Source organism: Anguilla anguilla, chromosome 7, assembly GCF_013347855.1.
Source record: "Anguilla anguilla isolate fAngAng1 chromosome 7, fAngAng1.pri, whole genome shotgun sequence".
In the NCBI taxonomy this organism is placed as follows: domain Eukaryota; kingdom Metazoa; phylum Chordata; class Actinopteri; order Anguilliformes; family Anguillidae; genus Anguilla; species Anguilla anguilla.
Genome location: NC_049207.1, coordinates 14,874,658 through 14,898,459, shown reverse-complemented (window position 1 = coordinate 14,898,459; position 23,802 = coordinate 14,874,658). Strand labels below are relative to the sequence as shown.

The following is a 23,802-nucleotide window of genomic DNA, read 5'->3' as shown; positions in this document are numbered from 1 at the left end:
TATAAGGTCAGGGGGATTTTGAGCTCGGCTATAGGTTAGAATTTGTTTTTAGGATTCTATTTACAGCCATGATAGAGCAGTGATTTTGGTTAGAGTTGGGATTAGTGAATAGACCAGCAGTCTTTGTAATTTAATGAAGCCCAAATGTGTACTTTGCATTAACAAGGTGAAATACAGTACAGTAATTACACAGCAATAATGTCTTGGTTTTCTTATAATTTAAAATGGGATTACCCCCATTTAGTGCCTCTTTTAAATTAACCGCATTATCTGTTCAATTTATATCACTGAACTGTGTGAAATATTCAAGTAACAATAAACATGTTATATGCATTATTGATATTCCAGTGAATGTACAGAACCATATTACATTACAATCACATACACAACAGGTAAGAGATAACAGATTGTAACGAATGCTCAAAAAACAAATTCATCCCGACTCATTCGACACTTAAAAAGCTGCTATTGGCGCCATTCCAGTCCAAAACTCCAATCCGGGTTTTATTACAGATAATTGAGAGGTGGATCCTGAGGAATCCGTAACATTTATGAAGGGGGGACGTGCCCCCATTGGGGTGAAAAAAACTTTGAGTTGAAGTAGGTTACTTGTACAGTGACCGGGACAGGATAGAAGTATCACGGATGACCCGAGATGGATATGAAGTAAACTTTTTATTGCCAAAGGGGGAACTCGCGACTTTAGTTCGTAACATCGCGCCAGTATTTAGAAAATATAAAATGTTATGTTGCTTTGTGCAAAATGATCGCCAGATGTTTCGCGTTTCACTGATGCTCAATCGTAGAAAGGGAAAGTCCGCAAAACTCATATGCAGTGCGTTCGAGCATATATTGCATAGCCGTAGCCGTTTTCATTGAAAAGTTTTAAAACAGAGTGGCAGAGAATAGACACTGGAGTAAATATATCGTCCAATATCCACAAGTGATCTCTAATAACTTGCTTAGATCCTCGGGGCTGCGGGGCCGCGCAGTGAAGACTCCGGTGTAGATAATGGGGATTCCCTGGATCAGAACAGCTTTGTCCTTGCAGTTCTGTGTATTAGCTTTTTGGAACTTTCATTTGGCTACACGAGCGCAAGAAGACGGTCCTCTCCAATATTACGACGACGAAAATGGTATATTTTAAAAAGGATATGCATCCCGTTTACGTCTAGATTTTTTGTTTTATTTTTTACAAACCATGTCACACATTATTTAAACGCTGGTCACTGTTGTTCATCGCATTTACGGTTGAGTTACACACTGACTTTTTATTGTAACTTTATCTAACTAAGGCGAATATTTGATGCCAGGTCGTAATGTGTGCTAAACTGAGTTGCATTTTTCAAACACAATAATATTTTATGCACATTACATTTAATTATTACCGTTCAAAAATATTTTCTTTCGTTCACTGTGACAAATTCATTGTTATATAAAATATCGAAAGTATTACAAATGTTGTGTAACAAACGGTCACTATTTCATCTTGTTTAAAATGTTACATTTTTGAAAACAGCTATTTTAAATATTTGTGATAACATTTTGCCTTCTGTAATGCAGATATGACAAACATTACAGTTTCCTTTGTTTCCTATTTAGGTGTTCATAAACTGGCCACATTATTGACTATAATTTCTGCCTTCACTGTTACCAACATGTATTTATCTTTAAAGCCATAAATATGTTGGCAAAATGGGACAATAAATTGTGTTGAAAATGTTTTAAGCATAACGTAAACAAATAATTATTAAAAGTATGGTCTTGGTGAGAGATCATGAGGGTTTTTCCCGCTTACTGTAGCAGTGATTGTTGTGCCTCCTCTGAGCAATGAAAAGTGTTACTACCTCTCTCTGTGATGGTGTAGTTTTACCAACCACTTTTGTGAGGAGAACTACACTCACTCTGTATAGCAGGATGAGTTGCACCCCCCTCTCTTTGATGCGATTGTGTAGTGTAGTTAGTGAGCTGGTCTTGTAAGCTAAAAGTTGCAGGTTTGATTCCCAGGTTGGACACTGCCATTGTACCCTTGCGCAAGGTACTTGAATTGGATCAGCTGAATTGCTTCCGTATATATCCAGCTGTATAAATGGATACTATGTAAACAATGCAAAAAGCCATGTAAGTCGCTCTGGATAAGAGCATCTGCTAAATTCCTGCCATGTAATGAGGCAGCAAACTCTTTATTTGACTCAAATGAAAAACAAACATCCCTTTGGCTTTTAATAAAGCTTGATTCCGGTTTACCAGAGCCCGCTCTTCCTCTTTGCTTAACTGCTCAGAGGAGGACGTTTTACCACATTGTGCTACTGCACACGTAGTACTTTTGAACTCAATATACTGTACCCAAGTTGATTAGATATCAAAAAATTGGCTTCTTTTGCTTTAAATAGGCTTCTGTTATTTTGATATTAATAAATATTGTGAAAGTTGCCATCTTATCTCCAGAATTATGTGGAATGCTAAGCTGTTCATAAGCCTCTTTGCATTCTCTACATCTTTTTGACATATGAAGATGGTGTCAGCTCAACCTGCCCCCCTGTGCCACCCCCCCACCCCCCCCCCCCCCCAAAAAAAAGGGGGGACTGTTGGATAGGTACAGGTATTTACAGTTACAATCGCTTGGCAGTTGCTCTTATCTCGAGTGTTGTACTGTCAGAGAACATCAGTGTTAGTCCGTTAGTCTCAGGAAGTTTCAAGACAGAAATGCAGTGTCACCAAGAAGACACAGAGGCTCATTTATTATCCATTTATAATTAATAAGTATAAAGGTAACCTAGCAAACAACAATTTGTGTTGTAAAGTACCACTAGACAGATAACCTTTTTAAGATAATCTTAGCAAAACTACCATCTCTTCATAACGTTATAACTTTGTTGTGTTGGTCTAAAAGCCTTTGCTGGTCTTTGGATGGGGGTGGGGGTGGGGGGGGGGGTCTTCTTCCTGCCTGCCGCTGTGTTGCCTGTGGGCTGTTGCTTCCTGTGTATCTAATGGGGTCCACGTGTCTAGTTCCTGAAGGGATGGAGGCTAATGAGAGTAGCGTGTGTCTGAGAGATGCTTCGTACGGCCCTCTGTGCATCATGGGAATATCTCCAGTCCCTCACTGCCTTCACAGTTGCAGAGGGAATTGTAATTTTCTCCACCACTGAAAGCATGTGAAGACACTGAAAAAGGCATATGGTGGATCGGGGCAGAGAGATTATCACAGAGATTGAGATTCTTATCCGTGCTCGTTTCTCCAAAGCGGGACAACTGCGCCGCGGCGAGTTTGCGTCGTTTCTGAGATGATGTCATCTTCACTTGAGCAGAGAGCAACAGCTGCATTAACGTGATACAGGACTGGAAAGGGAAATCAGAAATTGTCTGGCAGTAATTGCATTTAAGAGAGAGGACTGAGTGTTATGACAGAGCTTGAACATCTGCTGAAGATGGACTTGGGTGATAGGGTGGGCAGGAACATGTAAGAAATTCTGGGTGGGGGCACGTAGAGCAGGGTGAGTATGGGCAATGGAACAGGATAAGCAGTTACTGTACATAGGGCACGGTGGACAGGGGCATATGGATAGGGTAAGCAGGCACATGGGGCAGTGTGGACAGATACAGAGGTGGCTGGGAGCTAGTACATGTTGATAGAGTAGGTAGGTCAGGAGGAGTAGAATGGATGGGGACATTTAGGGCAGGCCTAGGAAGGACATATAGCACAAGTGAGTGCTTTACGTGTCTGCACTGGAATCACACAAAATAAAATCATACAATCAGGCATTTTTTGGAAGATTTGTGAAGACGGTCGGTTAGCATATTCAATAACATGGCTTCTAATAACATGCATTGCTACCCCATTATTAATTACTGAATGTGACAGATATCAAACCATGCTGGATGATTGCAAAATAATGTCATGTTGGAATAATAGGATCATTTGGACCATAATTGGGGTAAAAAATCTTTAATCTGATGTTTAATCTGATTGAAAATCACTGGCTGGTTTGGAAGTTCTGAGATTAAGTACCTGTCCTGCACCGGTTTACCAGGGTGGAGTCCTTTTGGTGCTAGGACCTTTTATCTTTAAAAAGATTCATTGATGTGTGTTACTAAAACAGACAGAATATTGTATAGATTTAGTCATTTGTCTGCTGTCCTGATTGTAAATGCTGAGATAGACTTGCTGGGCGGAGAAATGTAGTGTTGGCAATCTAGGAGTTTAAGTCTGTTTGATGTTTTAGATGAGAAACTGAAGCATCTCTGCACTCCATGCTGGTGTTCTGTCGGTATTTCCTAAAGAGGCTTATAAATTGCCAGATAAAACATACTCATTAAACTGAAGGAAAATTGTTTCCTATTTACTGTGTGTTCCATATAATGACTCAGCAAAACCCTGAGATGAAGTTTTTATACGGCTGAACCAATCGTCTCACTACCTGTCTATATGAGTGTTCTGAAATCACTGCTGGCATCATTAGCAACAGATATTTGTACTGAGGTCCTCGGTACCCAAAGAAGATTGCAGTTGCCACCTACAGTATAGCAATTGTATTTGGCTTTTCATATTAACTGTCCTTATCCAAAAGCAGCGAAAGAGCCGTGAAATAGGCATCTTAAATACATCTTAAAAATGCATATTTCTCAGTGTACCACCTGGGTATATTACTTAGTTCTAAATCTACGTGCTGAAGGATGTAACCAAGTCATTTGGTGGGTGAGCGCCATCAGGCTTAGGGATTGGCACACTTGAGACAGTGATAAACCACTGCAGAAACAGGTGGTGACTTGGAAAAACAATCAGCTTTTAATACCCATGACTTTTTACTGACCCAGCGAGAGGTATAAATTTCACTGAACTTGGGTTTGGCAGGAGACGTTTGTCTCGTTCAGATGTGCTACATTTTAGCACAGCGAGGATATTTTCGCTTTATTTGGAGCTGGCAGTAGCTCAAGACTACAGGCGAGCTTCACAGCATGAAAATTCATTATATTGCTTCCCAAGTTTGTAAACCTTTTATCATTTGATGAATATACTACTTTAATATGTTCTTACCAAAACCAGATTGCCTGTGTCCGGTTCAAGCATCTCATTTGTTGTCTTCTGGATTTTTGCTATCAAATAACACATCGATGAACACTTCAGCACTGAGTATACCCACACACAGTCCTTGACTACAGAAAGGGTCTTTGTGTAAAAGCCATTCGCTGTAACTATGCAGCCATAAGTGGTCTGTGTCAGGTGTAATACTAGTGTTTCTGCCCACGCAAATGTCTGATCACCAGTGAAAGAACACACACAATACAAGCGCTGTTTTCTTCATTTTCATGGTACTTTCAGGTGGGCCGCAATGCTTTCTTTCACAGATTTGTGGATTACTGCACGCTGCTTCTCTCTGACCAGTTCTGCTGAATGTGAGAAAAGGTCAAAGTGCTGCCCCTACAAAGTGGCAGGATTTTGCTCTGGACACTGGGCCCCTTGCTGTGACCACACAGATGTTCATGAGAGGGGCGCTGGTGCATGAAAGATCCCTCCCCACCCCAAAGACAGCAGGACAAAGAAGCACAAAGTGCCACAGTGGCGTCTATTGTTAGTTTATGTTGGAGGCTACACACTGCAGGCATTAACTGTACATAGCCCTATTAGTGTTTCAGAGAGTTTGTACATTTTGTAAATTGGCAAAAGTAGTCTGCTTGAAATCAGTTGCTGTGATTTTATGCAAGTGCAAGTGTTAAAGTGTGAAAATTGTCATCCCCTCAACACTGTTGTCCAGCTTCTGTTATCATCTTGTGAGGTCAGTAGCTAATTTAATGTAATTAGAAAAGAACCCCTTTGGTTAATGGTCACGGTTGCCTTATCTCAGCTATTATGGTGAAGTTATGATGTAGATCTGATCTGTGGGTGGGCCTCGTGAGAATTAGAATATGCCTTAGTACTTTTACATTGTGTTTCACCATGTTATAGTCATTCTCTTAGCCAGTATCCATATCTGATTGGTTTAATCATAAATAGGTTAATTACCCCTTAACATGCTCTAATTGTACTTTCAGTCATTGATCTTCTGGAAGCCCTGAATATCACTCGCACCATCAAGGGTGTGACCAAGGCCAAGGGCCTGGAGCCAGGGATCCCTGCCTGGAAGTTCCGTCAGAAGGTGCCCCACCTCACCCTGCCCAGGGACTTCTCCATCTACTTCCTCAGCACCATGCAGGGCTCCATCGGGTTCCACTTTGTGGCCCAGCAGGCCAAGAACTCGGACGGCGCCCTCATATCCTTCATCTCGCCGGCCGCCCTGAAGAAGGACGGCCGCCCGCTCCTCCAGCTGGTCTCCAGCACCCGCTCCAACCAGCTGCGCCTGGACTACCGCGCGGTTCACAGCATGGAGCCCGCCAGCATCCTGTTCCCCAGCGGCACGCCCTTCTCCAACGACCGCTGGGCACGCGTGGCCCTCAACCTGGAGGCCCACAAGATCTCACTCTTCGTTGACTGCGAGGAAGCCATTATATTCGAGAAGACAAGGGGTGAAGATGTTCTGAGCCTCACCTTGCCCATTGACCTGGAGATCACCTTTGCAAGTGTGCCTGGTGACAAGGCCAGTAAATTCCTGGTGAGTCACAATGTGGTTTAATATATCAAACTCAGCGTGATAAAAATGTCTATATCTATGTAAAAAAAAAAAAAAATCTGTTATTTCTTATTCTGGACGTCATGAGTGGAGTAGGGGTTGTGCATGCCCAGTAGAATTTCATATCTTTTCCATGTGGATTTGTTTTTTATGAATTTAATTTTGTTATTCCTTTTCCGTGAGGATTCCTTTTTTATGAACTTAATTATATTACTCCTTTTGTTAATTTTCTCAAAGGAAGTTTTATGTTCTACAATGTGTTTTGAGCACTTCCACAGATATATCTGACTGAAATTAAATAACTGCAAACCGGAATGGCACATGGAAATTGAGGCTGATCTGATCAGCAGAAAACGCTTTAAGCAATCTCCTGACCTGGTGCTGATCTGTTGAAACTCTGCAGCGCCGAGGGGTCCTGGTGCTCAGAATAGGGCAGTTAGGTTTGTTATTGTATTCTGTTTGAGTAGAGTGGGAGTGGGGGGACATGAGGGACGGGGTGTGTGGGATTCTGGGAAACTTCAGAGAGAGAGTTCACACAGAGCCGACCAGCCTTCTCGTTCTGCGGATAATGAACTCCGATGGCCAGGAACTCCTTATTTACGGAATGTAGAGATAAACGGCCAGGAAATGTCACAAAATGAACTTCTGTCCAGTGACTAAATCGAGAAAAATTTACTTTTTTATAAAAGTGCCACATGAAAATGCTAATTCAGTTTGTTGGGTGGTTGCTCAATGTGGTTCTCATAGTTAAATTATACGTAACGTGTATGGAAACAGTACTTACTTAGAGTTACAGGATTAAAGCACTAGGTTATTTTGTATAGCGTAGTTAAAGTTTATACTTTTTGTATTTTACTGGTATTAATAAACCATTTTATAGCTAATCACTGCATGCAATTGATAAACAGAGTAGCCAGAATTATGTAACTTGATGACCAGTTTCATTTACAATCTAATAAGAAGTGAATCAGGAATGCTTAACTAAGGGACTTATTTATTGTTTTTGAAAGCTACTTAAAATGAAATCTTTGTCAATCTTTGTAACATGCAAAATATATGTATATGTATATACAGTGGGAGTCACTGTCACTGTCTTTTTTCTTTTCAGGGTTATTGGCAAACGGCAGAGGTCTCAACCAGTGGCTACATTAGGCGTCCATGGCACTGTGAAAATCTATCAGGTACAGATTATTTTGATGTTTGGAATTGAATTATCTATACATTTGAGTTGTTTGGTAAATTGGTGAATTAAAGAAAAGAGATTAAACTCTATATTGTGTACAAGAAACCACGGGGCCTGACTGAGGTACAGGTATTTTCTTAGCTGTCTTAGAAGACAACTTGTTCCTTTCCTTATCATCCTGCGATTTCAGTCTCCTGCACTTTTCCAGCACCAGCTGTGCAGAATGCTTACTCCCACACAAGAGTGTCTGCTTGCCTCTACAATTTAAGGAGAACGTAGATGGAGGGCATTGAGTCAATGGAAAGGCCTATAATTATTTTTGGCATTCAGAACAGAGGAAGAAAGTAAAATGGAGTGTAATGGCAACCTAACTGGTAAAAGGCATCATGGGTAGCCAGTTGGCCTAAGACCATGCACACACTCCACACTTCCACCCAAGCTGATATGCACACCCCTGCCCATGCTAGCTCCCAGACAGATGTTTCACTTGCCTTGTTTACTTTTTTGAGACTTTTCTCAGGTTCTCAGGGAGTTCCCAGTGCAGCCCGAGCAGCTTAGTCATGTGATTGTAATTAGTTGATCATTAGACTGCTGTATAGTGATGCTGGGATGTTCCTGCACAGTATCATCAAGGGGATGCATGTGCCCTTATTCACATGCAACTTGCTGAATTGACCTGGAAGCTTTAGACATTTTTCTCTGTTTTGGTTTGAGGATGTTTTCTCGTTTCAGCGATGTGTGTGTTCACCAAGGGCACACTGGGGGTCTGCGGCAAAGGGAGTAAAGCGTTTTGCCATTATTTCAGAATTTTCCACATCAGAATGAAATAAGCTGCTGTAGGTTCGGCACTGAGATGAAATGATAACATTTCTCCCCGATTGCAGCACGCTTTTAAACAGCATGGACCTTCAAAACAGAGGCGTTGCCTTTTTATATTCATGACCAGCTTATTAAGGCCTTCATTTAGGAAAGTAATACAGCTACGAGCACTGAGAGAGTGGACGCTTTTGCAGAAACCCATGGAAGGAAAAAAGAATGTACTTTTTTAACTTTCCCTAAGTGCATCTATGTTTGACTAGTGGTGTGACCTTTGCACTGAAACCCTCAGTCAGCACCCAGCTTTACTTTGAAGTGACCACTTTCATTTTATATCCTTGTTGTCAAGTGGGGAGTTATTTTAGGGTGGTGGGGGGGCCAGGAGGCTCTCATTGTGTTTTCAGGACATATACACAGGGACGTGACCCCGCACTTCCACCCAAAATCTACCCTTATTTGCTGAGTGACTCATGGTGAGGTAACCCCAGTCTCCTGACCTGGTGTCAGTAATATGTTCAGACATTTTGGTTACCTTTTGAACTGAGACTGGGGTGGAATCAACCCCTTACACTCCAATTCAATTTCAGTTCAATTCAATTTTAATTCAAGTTCCTTGTGTTTGTGGTCTGTTTGCGGTCTGCAACTGTGTTCAAAAGCTGGCTGAGTGGTGAATCATTCTCCATACTCACAAATGAGGCTGTTTTATGTCAAAGCACAGCTGGATCAATTTGAGCAGAAAGGAAGATCTGGAACGTTTCAGTTGGAGGCACTAAAAGCTCTAAAAGCTGTACTAAAGATACATATGATTCACTCAGCTCATAGCTGTATGTGTTATTTTGCCTGCATCATCATTCTTTTTCTTTTTTTCATCTTTGTGAAATAGGGTAAATATTTTAATCAGATGCAATGAGTAACACATGTATGATGTGATTTTTTCAGATGTGGAGAAACCACAATCCCAGCTCTTTGCAGGAACTACATTTAAAATCTGATTATCTCAGTAATCTTGCTGTCCTCTCACTGGCACAGCTTGTGGAATTGGCAAGAATGAAACATCTAATCAGTGGATCAGGGGGCTGCTCTTTGTGCAGTCGGTATGATAGATTTTTATTGGTTACTATATCATTCCTTATTACTTGTTGCCATGCACACCTAAGCCTGCAGTGGCACTGAATAGGAGCTTGTGATGAATGAACTGCCAGCACACACACAAAAAAGGCTCAGTTAAGTTTTAATGCGATATTTAGTCACAGTAATTAACACGATGCATTTTGGCAGCAATGGCGTTTTTATTATCCTGACCCTGTTGTAATTCCCAGTAAGACGTGCACTTCCTTGCTGTGCATGGACGGCCCGGTCACAATGAGAAGCACATCTCATTACTTAGTCAGGAATGAGGTGTATTTCCTTAAAGGGTAATAAATTCTACATGCTGTCTTTGCAAATGACAGGCTTATAAATTGAGAGGAAATAATGCTGGAATGTAAATCTAGGCAGCCGGCTACTTCAGCGCTTGAGAATCGATCGCTGATACCCCTTTCTTTCAGGTAATTTCCTGATATGGCCTTCGTTTTCTAATTTCTCAACTATAACTATGGCTCTCTTGTTTGATAGCCTGTCCTACTGTTGCAAGTCCTCAGTGAATTTCAAACTAGCACACACACCGTACATAATGAGTGTAGTCTGTCACAGTAGTCTGTAGGCTGTCATTTGTCTACTCTCTCAAGTCCACCAGCTGTGCATAGTTACTGCAACAGAGAAGAAATGTGCATGTTACTCGCTGTTGACAATCAATTTGTCTACAGTCCTGAAGTCAAATATTGTGTCTCATCCCTAGAATGTAAGGGCCTATGCAGCATTTAGCAGCCTCAGCAGTTGTAGTTGATCACAGCGCACAAAAGAGAGGAGGCGCAAAGTAAAAACAAGGAATTCTGCAGAAAGCTAACTGACACTTTTCCTGCTGTTTTATTGTTTTAATGTTTACCTCTATAGCTTTTCAATGATTTGATTTTCCTTAATTCCGTGGCAGCACATTAAGAGGATTTGATTAAACCAAGAAGTGTCGATTTAAAGACTGTGGGTGGCACCTCTGGTGCTCTGAAGAAGTCCATGAGCCGTCCAAACTGGCCCATAAGGAGGAGTGAAAGGGTCTTATGATTTGAATCTATGAGGGAGGTGACACAGATTTTTGTCACTCCAGTATTTTAATGGTGAATAATCCAGGAAACAGGATGAACACGCTATGATTCTTCTTGTGTTCCCCACATTTGCATGTACACACACCCACACACGCTCACACACGCATAGTCATTCTTAATGTAATGCATCCGTAAGTGCAGACCGGGTTCAGAAGTAAACAGGAAATGAAAACTCCCCCCTCACAGGCCTTTGGGGTCATACGTGTAATTCTTCTGGGGGACACTGTGTCTATTGCTGTAAAGAATATGGCGCTTATTATGAATGATTCGAGGCATGTTTTTACCTCCTGACCCCAAACTAAGTGTGAGAGAGTCTGGGGGATAGAGAGAGCCCTGTCATTCAGAGAGAGTGTGATACGTTTTGAGAATGAGAAGGACAAAATACTAAGTAATTGTGTTGCATACACATACACTATGTGTCACGGAGGAAGCACTGTGTGAACACCTGTGTGACTTTGTCAGTTAAGTAGAAAGGTGAATGAATATGTGGCATGCAGGATGCAGGATGAATTTAAAGGAGATTGGCATTACCATAAAGCCATTTGTTTCTTGACCAGTGAGGGACCTCACACCGACAGTCAGTGATAACCTTTCAGTAACCTAATATTGAATGTGACTCCTGTAAAGAAAAAGCAAAAGTCTGCAAGAGTTGTGGGGGGGGGGGGGGTCATCAAGTGAAATACATGCCGGACAGAATAAAAATATGAGGAATGTATTGAGAGTGTGAGGGTTTATTGAACCTGTCCACATACACCAACTTCAGAAGACAATAGGCACACGGTAAGTGAAAAGTGACAATCATGTAGCTCAGCAGGAACTGTTGGTGTCTTTCTGTGTAATGGAGTTGCGGTGAGTGTTTTCTGACCCTGTAGGCAGCATTAGTGATCAGTAGGTAACAATTTATGACTCAAACATTGTTGCCCAGGCAGTCCTAAAGTGGTGACAAAGCCTTTCCCTGCAAAATAGGAAATGTAGTTGACCACTTGTTATGTGTGCAAATATTATTTACTTGAAGCACAACTGCTTGTCATTTTTTTTAACGAATCACAATGTGGGTACGTGTATTCAGTCAGCTTCATTTCATTCTTTTTTGTGACTGCAGGAGTAGTGGCAGTAGTTTATGGCAGCAATGCTCTGAGGTGTGCTTTTTTGTCACAGAAGTGTTCATAGTTCAGGTGCTCAGCTAAAGGTTGTGCATCTGTGCTCATGAAATGTATAAACATTTAATTGAAGAGAAAAAGCTGTACTTAGTTGTGACATTTGATAAGAAGTCATATGCATTACTCTGATTATCATTTGAGAGTGATACTGCATTATTTTTGAAAATGATTTTGCATCTTTGACGTATGAATTGAAAGCAGTGAAATTTGTCCAATCTTCTGTACCTCAGACTCCATGCCCCACTCCCTTCCCAACGCTGAATTGGACGATCCCTTTGGGAAAGATCCCAGCATGCACCTGGAGCCACAGTCAGACTCGGCGCACGACCAGCCTCAGCGCAGTCACCTGGGGCCCCCCGGGTTACAGCGGGGGTCAAAGCCTCAGAACCCAGAGGAGAGGATTCGGAGGCTGGAGGAGCTGGTTGATGGTCTCAGCACCATGCTGGACATGGTCAAGGCTCAGGTATGTGCTGCATTTTGGGAAGCAACTTATTTATATCATCTTCTGAAAACAATGAATGAACACATACATGAGCTGTAGGGACCTGTTCTGAACAAAATTTATATGAGATTTTACTGTAATGGTTGGTAAAGTTGCTGACAGTTTGGTAAAGTAGTTGAAATTGAGTTAACTCAGTTCAATTTAAAAATCCCATAATGTTCTGTGAGGATTTATCAACGGCTTGACTGAATTTCAATGAATTTCCTGAAGGCTGCTTTTGGTGAAACCCTGTGGCCCAACTCTGTCTGTGCAGAACACGGACCTGGTGTCGCGCGTTCAGTACCTGGAGACCTGCGAGTGCCGTCGGCCGACGTGCACCTGGGAGGGGCGGGAGGTGGAGGAGGGGACACGCTGGGAGACGGAGCAGGGTTCCGTCTGCGAGTGCGTCACCGGGAAGGTGCAGTGCGCCGTCAGCGACGGTGAGTGGCCTGGCTCCTGCACCTCAGCAGCCTCTTCCGCAGCAGTGTCCCCACGGCCTCCTGCCTGCGCAACTCGCGGCTACGGCGCGGGCAGGTGAGCCGGGTTTGGTGTACAGTGACTTTTTGGCACCACTGACGCGGCTGAGCACGACTCCGTGTGACCCTCTGTAAGTCACAGGAAGTTGTTCGTCAGATCCATCCGGCTAAATGTTCCGTGTCTTCAGCTTTGGTTTCCAAAGCACACATAGGGGAGATACATGGTTGTTTGCCATGGCTGCAGTCCCATTTGTTTACTGAGCCAAAGAGCCCCACTGAATGCACTGTTCAGCTCTACAGCAGGCTGTTAGTTTGTGTGCTAATGGAACGTGCTTTTGTAATGGAGATATAATATTCCACAACAAGGAATTCTGCTGAGTAGGTTACACAGCACCTCTGCTAGCCTTTGATTGGGGTTTTATGTTGCAAAAGGTGCACTCATAGTGAGCCTCCTATTACTAAGCTTGCATATGCTTGCATTTGATCAGATCTGAGTCATCGTGTCTCTAGTAGTTTGATCATACTCTTTCTGACGCTTGAGGAGAGATGGTTTCCGAGCATTTTTATTTGAAAAACTCATTGCGATCTCTTACCTCAATGTGGCATAGAATAAAATCACGGGGGACACTGTGGGGTCGACAATGGCCAATTTCAGAAAGGTTTGAAAGAAGAGCTCGTGTTCAGCCAACTGTATCCAGAGTTAGTTTCAGAGATTGAGATGATAATCCTTAATTTTTTTGTTGATACATTTCTGCTTTCATCCTGGCCATTCATTTATTAATTTGTCAACTCATCCATTCATCTTCCCATTGTGTTCTGATGCTTTATAGTCTGGGTAATATTTGTGGGCAACTCCGTGTAGTTTGTCAACTCATTTAGCGTAAACTGTGTAGTGGTTGCTTGGTGCATAGCTTTGGATTGTCTTTTTTGGGCACATTAAACTCAGACGGGTTCTGAATGACCCGATTTCCTTGCAGATCCCTGTCTCTCCAATCCCTGCCTAAATGGAGGTTTGTGCCAGGTTTTGACCTCTGAACCTGGCCAGCACCTTTTGGGATTTAAGTGTTCTTGCCCACCCTCTGCAATTGGGCGCTTCTGTGAGAGACCAGTGACCCAGGTACAGCATTATCAGCCTCAGTCTGTGTTGTAGATTAGTCACTTTTAGTCATCTGAACTGACCTGGGTACTCTTCAACCTTTCCTTTGTGTTGTAGACTAGCTGTTGATAGATGACTGTACTGACCCTGGTATAAAAGTTTCCAACTCTACCGTCATGTTATAGTGTAGGTGCTTGTAGTGGACTAAACTGACCTTGGTACAGACCTTGGTACAGAAATGTCCCCCCCTCCTTCTGTGCTGTCGATTTCCTGCTTAGTAAAGTAATCTTATCCAGGTACAGCAGTCCTGTGTTCTCTCTGTGTTGTAGATTAGCTGCTTGTAGTGGTCTAAGCTGGCCTAGGAACAGAAGTGTTTCATCCTTTTTTGTCGTAGACTAGCTGCATGTTGTGATCTATACTGACCCAGGTACTCTTTTAAACACTAGCTGCTTGTAATGGGTAGATTTGTAGATTTCCTGTAGTAGCCTGAAACATGCACTGTACATGTTTGCTTAGATCTGTTAAAACACTGTTTAAATCTTACTCATATTAAGTTTCATTAAACATTAAACATATCTTTGATCCATGTGATTAAGAGATAACTAGAGGAATATATTATAACATATTTCTCTTTCTTCTTTGATATGTCTTTCTGTGTTTTTATACTTTGATACTGTCTTTTGGCAGTGATTAATTGAATTTAGCTTGCTTCTATGCCATTTTATGTTTATTTCAAGTCATTGCACTCTGTGGTGAACTGTTTAGTGCTTTTGTTTATTATGATATTTCAAGCCTGATTTATAGAGTGATATCTAAGTATGACCACAGTGTCTTTGGGTGTGGCATAGCCAGAGCCTCCTGTGGAGTGTTTCTGAAATTGTTGAATCCAAATGAGTAAGATCTGTGATAGAATGTTTTGTAGTTGCATTCGGGCTCTTTAAGATGGTATGGATATATGCTGTTGTATACGCTATGGTCTGGATTGTGTCAATGCAGCATTTGCATACAGTAACATCACTTAGGGAGAGAGGTTATCCCAGAAACCCAGCTGCATCAGTTACACTTCCTTCCAGCATAGTAACTGTACGGCACAGCTGGTGTACTGAAAACTGCCAACAATTGGCAACTAGCAACACATGTTTCAGAGAATGCCTGTCTGTACACCTCCAAATTGACTAAGGAAGTTTTGTGGTGGGTTTCTTCCTTTATTAATTATATCGTTTCTTAAAATGAGTATGATTGGGCACCTCATTTCTGAGGTGTATCGGTATATCACTGTATTAAAGTGGAATCATTATGAAGACCTACATTTTAGGTTAGTATGGTACATTTTTCAGAGTATGTTACACCACAGTTCATGTTTGTTAGCTCTCAATAGCCAGTTTGATTGCAATTTATAGTTTAGTACAGAAGGTGTCAATCAATTTTCAGTTCTGTCTTCTCCCTTTTCTTATTGGATAAACCAGTTTAAAGGGCTCCCAAATGGATCTGTTGGACATTACACAGTTAGTTGCAACCAAATTTTGCATGCAGTTTTTGGAAGACCAGTGTCTTTCAGTGATTTGCTATAAAACATGGCCCACTGTAGTGTAGTTATATCACAGTTGCAGCTGTAATGAGTTAAAATGAGTTAAAGGACCCCAGAGTGAAAGCAGTGAGTTCTGATTTCCTCTCTCGAGTGAAGTGAGGCCTCCACCCAGCTTATGTGCCCCATAGGCTTGCACATTGCCAAAGATGGAGGGCCACTGCAGGCGCAAGCAGGAGCCCAGACGCCGCTGGTTTTATAGCTCCCTCACTGCCACATGTGAGGAATTCCTCTACAGTGGCTGTGGAGGGAATGACAACAATTTCGAGAGCCTTCATGCCTGTCAGCAGCAGTGCATGCTGGGAGCCTGCTGCTACCGGCAGCCTAAACACCCGGGCGTTCTGGTGGGGTTTGACCGAGAAGGCTATGATCGACACGGGTACAACCTCTCTCACCTGGACCGGCATGGCCACAGAAGGAAGGCCGAGAGCCAGGAATGGGCGGGTCCAGCTCTAATCGGCCTGAACGGAAAAGTCCTCAGTGGGCTGAGGGACGGGAGGACGTTTGACAAATACGGTTTTGACCGCAATGCTTACGACAGGGAGGGGTTTCACAGAGACACTGGGTTCAACCTGACCGGCTACAGCCGCAAGGGTGAACACGACGGTCGCTCCAAATTCAGCCGGAGTGGATTTGACCACAAGGGCCTCAACAGGGCCGGTTTTGACTGCAGCGGCACGGATGCTCGTGGTTTTAACTATCTGGGGCTGAGCACTGCGTTTGTGTACAGCTGCGAGCTCCTCTCTCTGGCCCAGTGCCAGCTGCGCAGCCAGGAAGGCCTGCACAGGGAGGTGGTCAGCTTCTCCTTGGGGCGGAGCTGCGCAGACGTGCAATGCAGGGAGGGCTGCGGCTGCTCCTTCCACGGGCGCTCCTACCTTTTTGGGGACACTTTTGAGCATGCCTGCGAGGCATGTGTGTGCAGCTACCTGGGCTCCGTGGAGTGCACCTGCCGACACCTGACTCAGCGCAAGGAGGTGCGGGATATGACCCCTGAGGAGAGAGAGGTGTACCAGCATGCCATCAGAAAACTGTATTCTACACCAGGTATCATATTACTGTCATTTCTTGATTTTAGATATGTGAGGAGTTAGCGTAGCTCACTAAAAAGCCCTCAGTCTCGGAAATATTTATGTTTGAATGCACAAAGTATGAATAGATGACCTTGTTATGCTCCACATATTTCAGTGCTTAAGTTCATACTGAAACCAATTTAGTTAGCAGTGATTATTTATGAAAGGACGACCTTAGATGCTGTGCTGGTCTTACATTCCAATATTGAATGATCAAGTATGGAATATTTTTTAACCTTTTAACCTTAATTAAAAAGAGTACTCTTGGGTAGTGCCCTGAGCTAAATAACTGCACATTAGTGCTGAGATGCCGCTCACAGTTCAGACAGAATTGTTGGCAATCCAATGAGCTCTGAATGGAGGCATAATTAGCCAGGATTTCACCCGGAGTGGGAGGGTTTGAGTCAGTAAATGTTTTCAATGGCATCGGACAATAGCAGTCCTGTGGTTGATCAATTTTCTGTTGTCTGCCTATGCTATCTCCATCAGTGCTTTTTTCTGAACAATAACTGTACAGCCCAGCTGGACTGTGAAAAGATATGGCTGCTTGCTTTGTGTGTTTTGGGGGCCATGTGTTAGCACCCCCCCTCCATATTGAGGACATTGCACGGTTGGAATGGGCTGATATTTATAATTGTGAATTCCAAATTGGGGAATAAAGCAGAAATGGGAATTAAACATGAAAGGTCTTGTGTCTGGTATTAAGACAGATTAATAATCTCATGTCATCTCCCTTCCCCCCCCCACCATGGTGCTATCAGGAATTTGGGAAAAACTTGCTAGAATGCATGCTGATTATATGCCACAGGCCAATGGGAAATTCTCCTTCCTGCCCTGGCACCGCTACTTCCTGAAGGAGGTGGAGCGAGAGCTGCAAAAAGCCTCGTCCTGCCAGATTTCCATCCCCTACTTTGAGTGGGCCGTGGACGCTGGTTCCATGGAGACCTCTGCCATCTGGCAGGCTAATTTCTTCGGGGGTAATGGGGACCCCGTAACGGACTGTGTCTCACACCACCCATTCCAGGGGGAGGTGAGCTGGTTCCCCTGCCTGCGGCGGAGGTTCAACTCCTCTGTCTCCCTGCCAGACGGCGTCAACCTGCAGCTGCTGCTGGTGGAGGAGGACTTCGGCCAGTTCTCCACCCAGATCCGGGCGGTGTCAGCGCTCTTCCACCTCTGGGTAGGGGGACACATGGCCTCTCCACTCAGCCCATATGACCCTGTCTTCTTGTCCCACTATGCCTTCATGGACAAGCTGTGGGCACTGTGGCAGGAGCGTGGGCGCGACGTACCCTCGCAGTTTCCTGGAGAGCTGAGATACGTGAAGATGAAGCCCTTCAACGTGGCTCCAGATGATGTCCTGCATGCCCAGAAACAGCTCTGCACTCTCTATGTGCCCATCACCCTGGGTGCCCCCTGCAATATTACCACACCGCAGAAACCATCCAGCCTTGACAAGTACCAGCATGACAGGTACAGCATAGACTCTAATGACTATGACCGACATCACTATAGCAGAGATGACTTTGGGCCAAAGGTAAGCTCCACCCATCGAGGCGAGTACAACAAGAAGGGTTACAACAGACAAGGCTATGACCGGAATGGCTTCGACCAAATGGGCTGGAATGAGCATGGCTTTGGCATTGACGGTTTCGACCGTGACCACATGGATGTCGACGGGTATGATATCTTTGGGTTCAGCCGCTACGGGTTCAACCGGTCCAATGTCACGTCCTTTGGGATGAAAAGAGATAGGACCTTTGTCTCATCTGTGAGTGAAAAGGTCATGGAGCAGCTCTTTGAAGGCAGATACAACAAGTATGGCTTTGATGCCTTTGGCCTGGACAGGAACGGCTTTGACATGTTTGGGTTTCGTACCGATGGCTATGACAAGGACAGCTGTAACTTTTACTTTCGGGGTCCCCACTACATGAGGTTTTACTTTTTTGCCCAGCTTCAGATTAGCATGGCTGGTCTAGGAACTCTGTCCAGAATCAAGCGCATCTGTCCCCACATAAGCCCTTTACCAGAGAGTTGGGTCATTCAGAACTGGTTGGCTGTGGACACTGAGGCGGGCATGGCTGTGATCCGCCACATGGAGCAGCAGAGGGCCTTACAGCACCCGTTTGACAGGGACTACATCCCCAACATCTCCTCAGTGAAGGAGAGTGGCCTGTGGCTTCCTATCACCCCCGACCTCAGGTAATACAAATGTTCCTGTACACTTCCTCCTAACCTCAGGTAGTACAGATACCCTTATACCCCTAACCTCAGGTAGTACAAATACCAGTGTACCCCTAACTTCAGGTAATACAGACACCTTTATACCCATAACCTCAGACAATACAGACACTTGATATTTTTACTTAATAATTATGGGTTCAATCCATGGCCTTTAGGTACTGTGCATTAGTCTTTCCTCCACATGTGACTGCTTGTGATTGGCTGCTCTCTTGTCCCCAGGTTTTGCTTTGAGTTGCACTGGTTTTCAGGCTGTCCAGTGGGCCCTGCCCCAGTGACCTGCCCTGACCTCTGCAAGAATGCCCACTGTATGGGCTATCCAGACGCTGAGTGCCGCATCCACAACTGCGGATCCTGCTTTACTGAGTGGTATGATAGAGCCACAGGGAGCCATGTCATGTGTCAGGGATGGTGACAAGGGAACACTTTTGAGTTAAGGAGCCATCAGTATGGGGACAACTCTTTGGGCTGGGGGGACAACCCTGGGCTTGTTCACAGGGACACCATGTCTTGGTCTGATGTATGCTTCAAATGCAGTACCTTCCAGATCTTTGCATTGATTGGAATTTGTCTGGTAGACAAGCGGTATATTGCATTTCGTTGCAATTTTCAAAGGATAAAAATACACATGAAAGGAATTGAATAATCCAGGCTTAAGTTCTTCTAGCATAGTTTGATAAAGATAAAACTGTATGCATTTTACTGGATGAACAAGTATGATTGACCCTTTCACAAAATTGAAAATTTACTTTGACAGACTGGTAGAAATGTTCCCTACTGTAAAAATATGCAAATATCCACTTATTTTTGTACACTCACTAGCATTTTCAACATACCAGTATATACAAAATATAACTTTCTGTTCAAAATATATAAACTATGCACAGGATTCAGCGCAGGTGCAGTGTAATTGCACAAGAAAGCCAACTTTCAGCTCTTCATGTCCTTTATGTATATTTATCCCAGACTTGAATGATCGTGTTGCTTTTGTAATACCTCAGGCATGCTAACCTTTTCACTGCCCACACTGTAATGTTTTTGAGAAATATTTTGCTGTGTTGCTTTACTGTTGGACACTTTGCTGGAGCCCTCAGGCTCAAAACTACCTGACAGCATGACATCTGTTCTAAAATTGAGGAATGGGAATGATGTTTTTGGATTGTATACTAACATCGCCCCCCCCCCCCCCCCCCCCCCCTAATTGTTTCTGCATGTTTGGTGTTGCACAGCTTCGGAGGAGATCTCCATTTTTCTCTCGCCTCTTACACAGGAACCATACCACAGCGCGGACTCATGTCTGATCAAGGGCAACGCATTTCTTTCTTCCTTTTGTGTCCAATAAAGAATAGGGTTGCACAACCACATCATTGTTTTAACAGTGTTATTGTTTCCATGACTGCTGATGGTTCTGCATGCCTTGCTCTGCATGTCTGGTTCCTTTCCTAATCGCCTGGCTCACAATGAAGGATAACACTGTGGCTGATTGGGCACTGAGATCTAAGAACACAGAACGCAATAGATCAGCATCACAATGCAAAACAGCTTTAATGAACCGCTTATGATGCACTGCAGTATATGCATTTAATGTTACTTGTGAGTTCAACTTTTTGACGAGTTGACAGAGCATTGATTAGTTTTTTCCTCTGTGTCTTTCTAATGGCCAAACAAGCACGAAACCGTCCCCTATGAAAATGAGGTAAAACACTGAGATACAGTATGACTAATTCCTGAGGTGTAACTCTTGACACTATGAACAATTTAAAATGTTCTATTAATTCAGGGATCCTGTGAATCCTTTATCAGTGGTTACAGTGGGTCCACTTGTTACTATTTGAATTTCAGTCAGAAAGACTCACATTTTCCTGACGTCCATTGTGATGAATGCAAATGAATTCTCTCTACATGCAAGGTAGCTCTCACAGTATAATAACTTTCCCTCTCCATGCACCATGCCCTCTGTGTGCACGGAGCTTTCATTGTTGACAGCATGTGCACCGTCCTTCTACTTACAGACGCTTGCAGTATGCACTCTTTCTGAAGGCATCGTGCCCTCTGTGCGGGTTTGCTTTACGGAAGCAGTGCCTCAGATTTAATGTCAGGCCAGTGACGGGCCTGTGACCCTGAATCTGCAAACCAGGAGCATGTGCTGCCCTCATTACTGGCAGGAGATTGAGGATTGCGGAGCCAGATGGTCCCCAGAGCAATGTGCTGAAATGCATTTCTGACTGTCCCATCCCGGTCATGCAAGGAGTAGGGGTTGTGCCCCATTCACCCCTCCCCGCCCACTTAAAGCTTGACAGGGAGAACCAGGGGTAGTCGCAGCAAAATAAACAATAAAACAAATGATATTTTCTTGTGAGGGAAGGATTGCATGGTCCTCTTTTGCTCTGTGTTTAAGACTTTGATGCTGGGTGTTGACCTGAATCCTGCTGAATTTAAATTATTTACATCTGGTGGCTCAGTCACTACAGCAACTGGTAAGGGAATATATTATGGGTACATTTTTTTCTATTGAACTACTTGTATTGATTTCTAATGTGTTGCTGTTTATAGTTTTAATCAGCCATTTATATGCTGCTGTACATTTGAGTTTTTTTATACAGCGTGTTGTATCACGAATCATTGTGTTTGTAGCCTTTACTTTTTACATTGTTTCTTTGTAAAGTGAAGCTGCAACTGCATTCATATCAGGGATTCTTTATTACTATACTATCTCAATTTTTCTGTTATAATATGAGGGAGAATTAATATTTACCATATAGTTGGCAAGACCATTTGCTTGTCCTGAAGTGATTCCGCATTTGGAACGACCTTACATTCAGGAAATGATTCGACCTCTCCTCACATTACCAGAAATATTGCTCTTGCGTTGAGAACATCAACCTTGATGTAACAGTCAGAATCATCAAAGAAGTCAAATGAGTCTGTCTGGTTGAGTTTTGATACACGGCACTCGTTTTTATAAAACAAAGGGAACTTCATGCATATGAGCCCCTTTGTCAGGGCTACTGTAAGCCTGCCAGTATGATTAATAGGTTGGGCTGTCCTCCCCACTTTTCCTGCAGTGCCTGATCAAAGCTGGGTATGAAGTATGGTGGAGATGAGTGTGTGTGTCTAAAGATTAGAATATTGAAAGAACACACTTTGGGCTTGTTGGCGTCACCCCTATGAATATGAATGACTTTGTGAATGCTCATGGTTTTTGTCGTATGGACTTCTGAAGTTGATTTGTTGGAGGGGGTTTTCTTTTTCCTTTTCTGTGGGACTGCACTGTCTCACCCCATGAATGAAATGAGTTGAAATGGTTTCTCTGGTAAATGTGAGATGATATGGCATTCAGTGATGCTTTGTGAAATTAAAAGCAATACTGAGCGAATTACTTACATGTAATTCTGGTGAAATATCCATTAGTCCTTTGTGGAGTTAAACAATTGACCAGATGTTACCTCTTAGTGTAAATTGTAAATTTGGAGTTCATTGAATGTGGTTTCAGAATGCTGTTGTTTTCACAAGGAATGATTCCGTAAGTAATGGCTAACAATGTAACATGTATAACTTATTTTCAGATTAATTAGCTCTTTTTCAGACAAAAACTATTTGGGAAAACATTTGTTGATTACTGTTATGCACCAGAAAAACTGTGTTTGCTACATTGCAAGGCAGGCATTCACATGCCTGAGTATGTTTGCATTTGTTTCAACAAACTACCCAACCTAAATTAGTTGTATATACTAACACGGACTCATATCTCAGACCACTGTAGAATGTTTCATAGATAAAAGTGCAGTCTGATTAAATAACCAAGAGCAGAAGTTGGCATAAAATCCCCCATTACAAGGTACTTTGGCTTTGACGGTCTTACACAAACTTGGCTTGTGATAGATGAACTTTCAGAGGGGCTCGTGTTCTGAATGAAGCTCTTTTCCAGGTTTCATAGGTGACTGTCAGGTGCTTTATCCTTTTGATTGCCTCTCCTCCTGGCTTCTCTCCCTGCCCTTCTCTCTGCCCCCATGGGGCGTCAGTTAAAAGGCTGGTTCAGACATCCCATCAAGTCCAGATGAATATAATACCTGAAAAACACTGAGTAGAAAGGCATGTGGCTCTATTGTCCATAAATCTCTCTCCAGCAAACAAGTGTTCTGATACGGCCCAGTTCAGACGGGCTGTGCTGTATATCTCATGCTGTGAGTCACTGACATGAATGGAATCAAAAGAGGGCAGGTTACAGTGGATTCCTGCAAGATAAGGCCCTTACGTGGACTGAAATGTGTGGGTATGTATATAAACGCTTCGACAAGTGACAGTGTCATGTGTGAGAAGTGTTCTGTGCCGTGTGTGAAACTTCATGCTTCAGCTTCATGTGTGGGATTGGTGCTGTTCCGTGTCTGAAGCATGAAATGGGACGGAGTGTGGCACAGTGGGTAAGGAACTGCGCTCGTAACCGAAAGGTCGCAGGTTCGAATCCCGGGTAAGGACACTGCCGTTGTACCCTTGAGCAAGGTACTTAACCTGCGTTGCTTCAGTATATATCCAGCTGTATAAATGGATACAATGTAAAGTGCTATGTAAAAAGTTGTGTAAGTCGCTCTGGATAAGAGCGTCTGCTAAATGCCTATAATGTAATGTAATGTAATGTAATGAATTACTTTGTATGCAAGACGTGTGCTGTGTCGTTTGTGAGACGTGCTGCCGTATATGTGAGATGCGATGTCATGTTGTGTGAGATGTGCACTGCTTCATATGAGAGCTGAGACCATCCACTGTGTTGTGTGAGATGTGTTCTGCTTTATAAATTAGAAACACACTCCTTGTGCGAGATGCGTGCTGCTTCATGTTTCAGATGTGTATGGCCTCGTGGGAAAAGGTGTGCTTCATGTGTGAACCACATGCTGCT

General features: G+C 43.3%; 2 protein-coding genes across 4 annotated transcripts in view; both read left to right on the top strand.

The window, feature by feature from the left end:
* Window positions 1–589: 589 nt before the first annotated feature.
* kcp (kielin cysteine rich BMP regulator) overlaps window positions 590–23,802 on the top strand; it is a 69,892-nt gene continuing 46,679 nt past the window's right edge. Inside the window, exons 1-5 of one of the 3 annotated variants that reach the window (XM_035426617.1) lie at window positions 590–1,136; window positions 6,031–6,587; window positions 7,714–7,786; window positions 12,193–12,425; window positions 12,718–12,883. In XM_035426617.1, the coding sequence (XP_035282508.1) occupies window positions 1,013–1,136; window positions 6,031–6,587; window positions 7,714–7,786; window positions 12,193–12,425; window positions 12,718–12,883 (1,153 nt within the window). In that variant the 5' untranslated portion in view covers window positions 590–1,012. The other 2 variants (XM_035426618.1, XM_035426620.1) reach the window with 2 other exon arrangements.
* LOC118232067 lies at window positions 16,656–20,093 on the top strand. The gene is made up of 2 exons (XM_035426621.1): window positions 16,656–18,869; window positions 19,131–20,093. The coding sequence occupies exons 1-2, from the start codon at window positions 17,419–17,421 to the stop codon at window positions 19,321–19,323; spliced, it is 1,644 nt and encodes a 547-aa protein (XP_035282512.1). The 5' UTR covers window positions 16,656–17,418; the 3' UTR covers window positions 19,324–20,093.